General features: G+C 50.8%; 1 protein-coding gene across 1 annotated transcript; it reads right to left on the reverse strand.

Moving 5' to 3' along the window:
* Positions 1-4,277: 4,277 nt before the first annotated feature.
* Positions 4,278-9,234, reverse strand: Ppp1r14a (protein phosphatase 1 regulatory inhibitor subunit 14A). Its single transcript, XM_008853899.3, has 4 exons — positions 8,821-9,234; positions 6,165-6,245; positions 5,651-5,683; positions 4,278-4,485 (listed from the first exon to the last, which is right to left on the reverse strand). Exons 1-4 carry the CDS (start codon positions 9,019-9,021, stop codon positions 4,357-4,359), a joined length of 444 nt encoding a protein of 147 aa, XP_008852121.1. The 5' UTR covers positions 9,022-9,234; the 3' UTR covers positions 4,278-4,356.
* Between the last annotated feature and the right edge of the window lie 214 nt (positions 9,235-9,448).

Consider the following 9,448-nt stretch of genomic DNA (forward strand, 5'->3'; position numbering starts at 1 on the left):
TCAGCATGAAAGAAGCCAGAGCAGTCTGTGTCCCGATTCCCTATTGGCAATTTGGGTAACCCCTTCAGAGGATGGTGTTATACGAATAGGAGGTAGGAATTGGCTAGGTAGTTAGGGTAAAAAGACCCCAAAGAAATGTAGCCAATTTCTTGGCTAAAAGTCAAAATGTCCTTGGGCCCGTTAGCAACATACTCTTTTCCAAAGGCCAAAAATGTTGAAAGTATTTGGGAGCTTGTATCTAATCCTTGAAAGATTTTAGGGTTACTTCTTCAGAGGGGGGAATGTTGGAGGAGAGGGCGTGGACATGGATTTGATCAAAACACCTTATATACATGTATGAAATTCTCAATAAAGTTTTTGTAAAAATTAACAAAAAAAATATTGAAAAAAAGATACTGGAAAAAGAGCCAGGAACTTTTTGAAAAATATTTATTTTGGGTATGGGGTGCCTTGGTGCATACGTGGAGGTCAGAGGACAAACCTGTGGAAGTCAGCTCTCTTCTTTCACCACATGGAGTCCAGGGATGGAACTCAGGTTGTCAGACTTGGTGTTGGCAGGCACCTTTACCTGTTGAACTGTCTCATCAGCAGCAGAAATTGGTTTTCACCAAGGAAAAAAAATGACTTTGGAGGAAAGGGGGACAGGGAACAGGGTGGGTGGAAACTAGGGGGTATCAGTGAGGAAAAGCGTCATTTGGCTGCTGTGTGGGAAGCCAGACAGACTGTAGGAGGCAGGGGGTCTGCTGGGAGGTATGTGCCACACTAAGAGGATGGTGTGCCAGGCCTGCTATGTCCCTTGAGGCTCCTTCACACACCCCAGGGCCTGTGATTCAGTGCTCCCAAGGGGCATCTTCGGGGCTAAGAACAGCCAGCCCCTCCCCACAACCCTCACATGTCTATTAAACCATGCTCTGTGTACTGAAACTTCACAATCCTAGGGGGTTGGTACTATTCTAATCATCATGCAGACACAGAGAGGATAAATGACTTACTTACGACCACACAGCTAAGAAATAGGACAGGTGGAATTTGAAATCAGGCAGAAGTTTTTGCTTTGTTACAGTGTTGGAGAATGGAACCCAGGACCCTGCATATCTGGGCAAACAGTCTGCATTGAGTGATCCTCAGCTCTTAGAGATTTTATATTATTATATTCATTTATGTATTTATTGTTTTTATATTATCATATTCATTTATGTATTTATATGTATGTGTGTATATATATGTGTAAGTGCAGGTGCCTACGGAAGCCAGAAGATGGCATCAGAGCCCCTCAAGTTGGAATTGCAAGCAGTTGTGAGCCTTCCATGTGGGTGCTGGGAACAGAACTCAGGTCTTCTGGAAGAGCAGCAAGTACTCTTAACCACCTAACCATCTCTCCAGACTTATTTCTTATTTATTTTGTATATGTATGTGGGCATTCTCACACCATCGCACATATGTGGAGGTCAGAAAACAACTTTCAGGAGTTTTTTTTTTTTTTTTTAATAGAAAAAGGGGTAGGGGACTGGAGAGATGGCTCAGCAATTAAGAGCACTTGCTGCTCTTGCAGAAGACTTGAGTTCCTTTCCCAGAACTCACATGCAAGGCTCACAACCATATGTATAAGTGTTTTGCCTGTCCTGCATATATGTATGTGTACCACAAAGTTGTCAGATCCCCTGGAACTGAAGTTATGTATGGTTGTTAGCCACCATGTGGGTGCTGGGAACCAAACTTGGGTCCTTTGCAAAAGCAGCCAGTGCTCTTAACTGCTGAATCATCTCTCCAGTCCCGTGGTTATCCCCTTTCATCATATAGATCCTGAGGTTTGAACTCAGATCCTGAGGTTTGTCAGCAAGCACCTTTACCTGCTGAACCATCTTGATGGTCCTTTATTTTCCAAATTATTTTTATTAATTTTGTGTTCTTGGGTGCATATGTGTAGGTCATGTGCTCCAAGTCATGCATGTAGAGGCTAGAGGACAACTTTCTGGAGTTGTTTCTCTCCCTCCACCATGTGGGTCCCACGGATTGAAACCCAGGTCATTGGGCTCAGTGGCTGGTGCCCTTACCCACATCATTTCTTTAATATTTTATTAGTTTTTTTATGTTTATGAGTATGTATACATTGCCTACATGCATATAAGTGAACCCGTGTCATGTAATGCCCACAGAGGTCAGAAGAGAATATCAGAGCCTCTGAAACTGGAGTTACAGAAGGTTATTAGCCACCATGTGGGTGTGCTGGAAATGGAACCCAGGTCCTCTGCAAGAGCAGACAATGCTCTTAACCCCTGAGCCATCTCTCCATCCCCCCTTACCCACATCTTACTGATGGCTCTCTTTTTTTTCTAAGAAAGGGCCTGGACACATAGCCCAGGCTAGCCTGGAGCGTACAATCCTCCTGCCTCCAGTTCCTAAGTGTTAGGATTATAGGAGTGCACCACTATCCTCTGCTGAGACCATGCTTTTAACTCCTTAGGTAAGGTGCTTCCCAATACTTTTACTTTAGCCTTGTTCTTAAATCGCACTGCCTTTTAGATGGAATTATCTCCCAGGACTGTGAGCAGTCACTAACACCTTAGTATGAATCAACCAGTCTCTTCCCATCACTATAAATAACCATGTGATGATTTATAGGGTACCATAGTATGGGAGTTAAATAGCTGAGCTCTGGAGTCATGTTGGGAATCAAAGCCCAGTGCTACCATGTCACATCCATGTGATTTTTAGCAAATGGCACTGGTAATCTGGGCCTCAGTTTCCTCATCTGTGAAGTTCCCATTTTCTAGCTGAGGAAACTGAGAGACCCAACAGTGCACACTCAGGACTTGGGTTTTGAGCACATCACTTTGGTGTAACCACGAGGAACCAAAAACAGGTTCTATGAAAGGGAAGCTGTTCCCTGGCTTGGGGATGTGATGTGATGCTCCCGGTCCCCCAGGCAGTCATTTTCTGAGAGGGAGGAGGCTTAGAGGCCTGTCTGTGTGGGGCTGGACAGGCCAGTGCACTCTAGAAATTCTTTGGAGACATCTTTTCTGCTGGACTATAGTTCAGAGCACCAGGATGGGGGCCCTGATCCTTGTGGGAGAGCTGGGAGGTATGTGGGGTGTGCAATCTCAGTAGAGGGACTGGGGAGATGTGTTTCCCTAGGCACCCCAGCTTTGGCCTGCCCACCCCAACTCCTGAGACCACCAGGATACAGAGACCTCTGATCTGGTTTCTCCTCTGGGACCCTCCAAGTCTCCCTATGTCCGGGTATGTAAGGATTCAATAATCCTTGGTTAGTAGACTTCCCTGCCTGGCTCTAGGGACACTGTCCATTCTGACTGGATGGAGACCCAGCCAATCAACAGATGGTATTATCCTTGACAGAGCCCCAATATCAGTCTCTCTACTCCCAAGTTCAGGGTCTGCAGGTATGGTTTGAGTCTTGCTGCATAAGTTCTTGCCTCAGTGTCACTACCTTCAGGAAGCCCTCCAGGATTTTTGTTGGTTTGTTTCATTTGTATTTTCAGACACAGTCTCCCAGCGCCCCGGGTAGCCTGGAATTGCTATGTAGGCCTGGCTGGCCTTGATCTCACAGAGATTCCCCTGCCTCTACCTCCCAAGTACTGGGATTAAAGGCATGCACCACCACACCTGGCTGATTTTTTTTTTTTTCTCTGCTGTGAATGGAACCAGAAACTTGCTTATGCTTGGCATGTGCTCTACGGCTGTGTCACATCCCCAGTTCCTCACTGGTGGTTTCTATGGAGATGCCACGCCTCCAGCTCCTCCCTGGTGGATTCTAGGCAAGTGCTTACTGCTGAGGCACATCCCAGCCCCTCACCCAGCAGATTCTAGGCAAGCACCCAATCCCTGAACCTCAACACCAAGGGGCAATGTGTCCTCCCACTCTGGGCACCTAGGCTATTCAGCTCCTAGGCCTATTGAGCTAAGCACACTCTTCCTGGAGTAAACTAATGACCTGCTTGCTGTGCAACCCCTGTTGGAGGTGACAGGGGCCACAGGGCAGTGTGCATCTTCACATCTCCAGAGCAGTCCAGGGATCGGGGCCCTGGCCTCCCCCACGGGGGCTGGGACTGGGTCCAGATGGGGGAGGTAGGAACAGGATGTGAGTCCCCAGGGCCCCAGCAGGGTCAGTAGGGCACATTCTCAGGATCTGTGGCCAGGAGGAATGTTTCTCCATCTGTCAGGGCCAGCTGTGGTTTGGGGATGTAAAACCCGGGTAGGAGGGCAGCAGGGGCTGGGGAAGCCCAGGTTAGCGGGGTGAGGAAAAGCAGACACTCAGGTAGAGTTACAGAACCATTAAATACAGCTTATAAACAATCCCGGCATTGGAGATATGGAGGGGACAGAGGCAGGCGACTGTCAGGGGGGAGCAGTCCGGGCTCGGTCCTGGCGGGGGCTCAGGCTGCCTTCATCTGAGGGGCTGGAGTGTGGTTGGCCTGGCTGCTTGTGCAGACCCTGTAGCTTGACCAGCAGTTGCTGCACAAAGTCCTGAAGACAGAGTAGGGGTTCTGAGAAGACAGCAAAGGAGAGACTACCCACCTCTCTGTCCTTACCCTCCTGCAAGCAGCTGGGTCAGTAAGACAGAGGAAGATGGTAAGACACATGGACAGAGGGGAAGAGGCAGAGAAAGACTGGGAGCTTTGCACTTGGTGGCATAGGCCAGCACTCCCAGCTGAGGCAGGAGGCTTGCCAGTCTGAGCTACACATTGAGACAGACAAAAAGAAAGAAAGAAAGAGAGAGAGAGAGAGAGAGAGAGAGAGAGAGAGAGAGAGAGAAAGAAAGAAAGAGAAAGAAAGAAAGAAAGAAAGAAAGAAAGAAAGAAAGAAAGAAAGAAAGAAAGAAAGAAAGAAAGAAAGAAAGAAAGAAAGAAAGAAAGGTGAGATGGTGATGCATGGCAGGCAGCTCTCTTGAGTTCAAGACCAGCCAGGTCTACTCAGAGTTCCAGATCAGTTGGGGCTACAGGGAGACCCTGTCTCAAAAAACTAAAACTAAAACATAACAAAAGACTCAGATCAGGGGAGAGAGACAGACAGACAGACAGACAGGGACAGAGAGAGAGACAGAGACAGAGAGACAGAGACAGGTTAGGCAGAAAGAAGGGGGAGATGTTTCTTAGGCCGAGATAAGCAGGCAAACCCCCAGAGACCAGGTCTGAGCCAGCTCTGGGGCAGATTGACACACAGTGACGTTTGTCCCTCAGGCATGAGGAGCCACATGGAGAGCTATGAATATTTTTCCTTTTAAAGTAGGGAAGGAAGTGGGAGGGCCTGGGCCTCCCAGCTTCAGGGCCTGCTGATGGGAGGCCCCCAAGAGGTATATTGGGAGCCCCCAGGATGGTAGAGATAGAGGGAGGAGAGATGGAAGAGAAGCTGAGCCCGCCTCCCCACCAACCAGGGCACCCATCAAGGGAGGGAGGGGCAGCACAGGGGCAGAAACAGGAGGCAGATGAGGGAGGGGCTCCCAGGGAGCTGAGGTGGAGCCCTGGTGGCAGATGGTAGAGAGGAGGAGGAGGAGACAAAGAAGATGACTGAAGAGCTGAGACAGGCTCTAAGACAGGAGCATCCCAGAGTTCCCTGGGCCTGTCCCTATCCTGGCTGTGGCCAGCCAACCCCTCCCACACCTATCAAGGCATAAACAAGAGCTCAGACTCACCTCCGTTGGATTCGTGCAGGACTTCAGGAGTCCCTACAAAGGGGAGACAGGGACACAAATAACACAGAACAGTAAATGACTAATGCCTATTCCCCTCTAAGCCCCTCCCCGTTTCCCAAGGGAGTCCTAAGACAGCAAGACAAAAGGCAGTTAAACCACAGGGTGGACTGCCCAGGTGCTGTCAAGGCAGGAACCCAGACCTAAGATCTGATAGGGACCAGAAGCAGGTGGAATGCAGGAGGCTGGAAAGTCAAAGCTCTAGCAGCCAGGCACCACAGATGGGTTGGTCTCCTAGCTCTGTACAGTCTGTGCTGTGTGACCCCAGGCAAATATCTCAACCTCTCTGGGCTTCATTTTCTTTACGATGTTAATTGTGTCTATTTTATAGGATTTGGGGGGGAGGATTCAGTATCTGGTACAGGAAATGTTTAATAAACACGTCAGTTTCAGTTATTGTTTTTTGGGCCCTGTAACATGTTGGACTGTGGGGAGGAGTGGCTATCTCTCCACCTACCTGGATTTTTTGGCTTCTTTCCTCTTCACTCTCCAATTCCAACAATTCATCAATGTTGACCTCATCTGGCATTTCTGACTCCTAAGGCCAGGGAGGGAGGGCTGGTCAGAGTCCCCCTCCTCTCCCAACCTCCCTCCTCCCAAGCCTTTTGTCCAAGGCTCTGCAGGCACCCCACCATCCTGGGACCCAGCTGGATGGTTCTAGAGCAATAATGTGGCAGGCAGGGACAGCACCACTGAGGCGGGACATCTGGGTGCTGGGGGAAGGGTGACAGATGGGTGGATGGAGGCCCATGGCCCTGGTACCAGCCCGATGCCTGCACCCTCAGCTCTGGGAGCTTTGGGCCTGGCACCAGGCTCCCTCCTTGGCTGAAGTTCCCACACTGGAAAACAGGCCCAGTCGAGCGAGCGAGTCTAGGAATGTCAGATTCTGGGATTCAGGAGAGGGGTTAGCTTCTGCCCTTTCAAGGAAAAGTCTTAGCAGTAGGTGTGGGGGAGGGGAGCCTGCTGGGGCGGGCCCCTTCCCCCAAGGGACAGGAAAGGGGGCTAGGCTCAGGGCTGACCAAGCCACCCTGGGCCATGTTACAAGCTGTTGGGTGGGGGAAAGTGACCACCTAGTCTCCCCATGATGGGTGGGTGGGATGAGATGAATCATCCTTAAGGGCAAACTGAAGCTTCATGGCTAGGGGCCCAAAAGACAGCTGGGGCTCATGCTAGGGACAGGATCCAGCTGTCCTGGGCCAGAGGCTACATGGGAGAGAAGGCTGGTCTCTGGGGCTATAGCCTGTTTTTCCTAGACTAAAGTCGTGCTGTCCATCTGGGAAGTGAGGGTGCAGTCATGTGGGGGTGTGTGTAGGGCAACAGGCCTCTGGCAGCTAAGCCTGAGTCTAAGCCAGAGTCCAAAGCCAAGAGTTCAGGTCTAGCTGAGGGGTCTTATGGAGGAGATAGGTGGCTTTGTACAGAAAGTGCTTGAGTGAGTGTACCAAGTGCGTCTGCAGCTCAGGTGTGGCTGTGGCACACGGCATCACAGCACCCACCTTTTGAGGAATATGTCACAGGGTATCTCCTAACACAAGAATCGAATTTGTCCTTCTGTATGAGCCCACTCATGTGGCTGAGCAGAGGACCCAGTGTCACTGTGAAGGGTGGTAGCTTCTTTATGCTGTGCTAAAAAGGCTCAGTGGTAGAATCCCAGCACTCAGGAGGCAAAGGCAGGCGGATATCCATGTGTTTGAGGCTAGGCTCATCTACTTATTGACTTATTATTACAGGCTAGCCAGGGCTACAGTGTGAGACCCTGTCTCAAAAACCAAAACAAAGCAAAGGGCTTGGTGGAAACCTCAGGTCTAACACCCAGGAGTCTAACACAGGATGGTAGAGCTTGAAGCCAGCCTGGGCTACATAGAAAGTTCCAGGGCCAGCTAAGCTGCAGTGTGACCCTTTGTTTAAAAAAAAGAAGAAGTAAAAAAAAAAAAAGCCGGACATGGTGGTGCACACCTTTAGTTCCAGCACTAAGGAGTTAAGAGGCAGGCAGATCTCTGTGAGATCAAGGCCAGCCTGGTCTACATAGCCAGCTCCAAGGTAGGTGGAGCTATAGGGAGACCCTGTCTCAAAAAGACAAAAAACAAAACAATACAGAAAAACTTTGTGGCACTTGTGTTTGTAGCCCTACTTGTTTTGTAGCCTACAAACAATAAATATGTAACGTTACCAATATGTTTTGAATTTTTGAGGTAGCATCTCATGTAGCCCAGATTGGCCTCAAACTTGCTATATAGGCAAGGTTGACTTTGATCGCCTGATCCTCCTGCTTCCAAAGTGCTAGGATTTCAAACATTTGTCATCTCACCCAGCTCTGTTTCTACCGCTCAGCAAACCCTTGGACACCTTCAGTAGCTTCATGAGTAGCGTAATTTCCACTGATGTAGATGTGTGCATCTGCCAGGCATCTGTCCTTGGTTTGCAGGTGGTTATAACTTTATTGTTGTCGTTAGCAGATAATGAACAGCCCTGTGTAACTTGAGTCATTTTGTGTCCCAGGATAGCTATTGGAGCTGGGATCGCTACAGTAAGACCTGATGCATATCTTGGTACAGCTGGAACTCATCACTTGGCCTCCAGGGTTGTGTGCACATGTGACTGAGGCTGTGCTTTTGTGTCTGTGGCAAGCTACGGCTGTCCCCCAAGCGGATCCACAAGTATCAACCACTTGTGTTCTTGTGAGTTTGTGTGCTCCTCACACCTCTTGCTGTAAACGTCCATCATCTGTACATACTGTTGTCCTATCTCCCTAGTCACCACTGTCCATGTTAGGCTTAAGGACATCCCCTCCCCTCTCCCTATCATTTCTCTAGATATGTTAGCTCTGACACCCCAACTTTTTCTCATCCTGACTCTTCTCAAGTGTTTGGACACATATCTGGGGACCCAGTGTGCATGTCTCTGTGTGTGTCCACAAGCTGGGTCGCCCAGAGCACAGATGGCCTGCCCCAGGGTATGAATGTGTCCTCCAATACCTAGGAAGCGGGTACGCTAGCTAGCCTGTGCATCAGCAAGAGTGCCCGGGCAAGTGTGCATCATCCAGCATCACCAAGGACGCAGGGCTGGCGTGTCCCAGGCCACCTCGATCCCCGAGCCCCGGTCCCTCCAGGTCTCACCCTGCCGTGGTACAACTCCTCCAAGCGCCCGTCGATCCACTTCTCCACATCCAGCCGCCGCTGCAGCTCTCGCCGGTCGTACTTAACGGTGACTCTGGCGTGTCGCTTCTGCAGCCCACTGGGGCTGCCCCCGGGGCCGCGAGCCCGCGATGGGGACTGCAGCTTGTTCAGCACGCGCTTGCCCAGCCGCTGCGCTGCCATCGCGCCGCCGCCCCGGGTCCCCACTGTGCCTCTCGCCGCGCTCTCTGGGCTCTTATGGGCCGGGGCGGGGCCTCCGGGGGCGGGGGCTAGCCTCGGGGACCGCCCCGCCTCAGTTTACCCTCCTGCAGAGGTTAGCACTCGCCCCCGGCACCGGCTGGAAGCTAAGGGGGCCAGCGGGATACAGATAGCGGCGGGGTCCAGGGATCCAGCCCAGGGGGGTTCCCTTGCAAGCTTTCCGGGGCGGGGTCGAGAGACTCATTCCCCGGGGATGGCCGCTGTGCGCCCTCTGGTGGCAGCGACAGGTGGTGCAGCAGCGCCTGGGCCCTAAGGACATTGAGAGGAAGGAACCCAACGGTTTGTTGGTTGATTGGTCAGTTGGTTGGTCGGTTGGTCGGTTGGTCGGTTGGTCGACTGGTCTGTTGGTTGG

This window comes from Nannospalax galili, unplaced genomic scaffold, assembly GCF_000622305.1.
Source record: "Nannospalax galili isolate Female #2095 unplaced genomic scaffold, S.galili_v1.0 scaffold886, whole genome shotgun sequence".
NCBI lineage: Eukaryota > Metazoa > Chordata > Mammalia > Rodentia > Spalacidae > Nannospalax > Nannospalax galili.

Coding starts and splice junctions, on each gene's coding strand:
- Ppp1r14a (XM_008853899.3), bottom strand. CDS start 9,021: ATGGCAGCGCAGCGGCTGGGCAAGCGCGTGCTGAACAAGCTGCAGTCC. Junction 5,684..6,164: donor AAAGAAGCCAAAAAATCCAG/GTAGGTGGAGAG, acceptor TCCCCTTTGTAG/GGACTCCTGAAGTCCTGCAC. Junction 4,486..5,650: donor CCTGCACGAATCCAACGGAG/GTGAGTCTGAGC, acceptor CTCTGTCTTCAG/GACTTTGTGCAGCAACTGCT.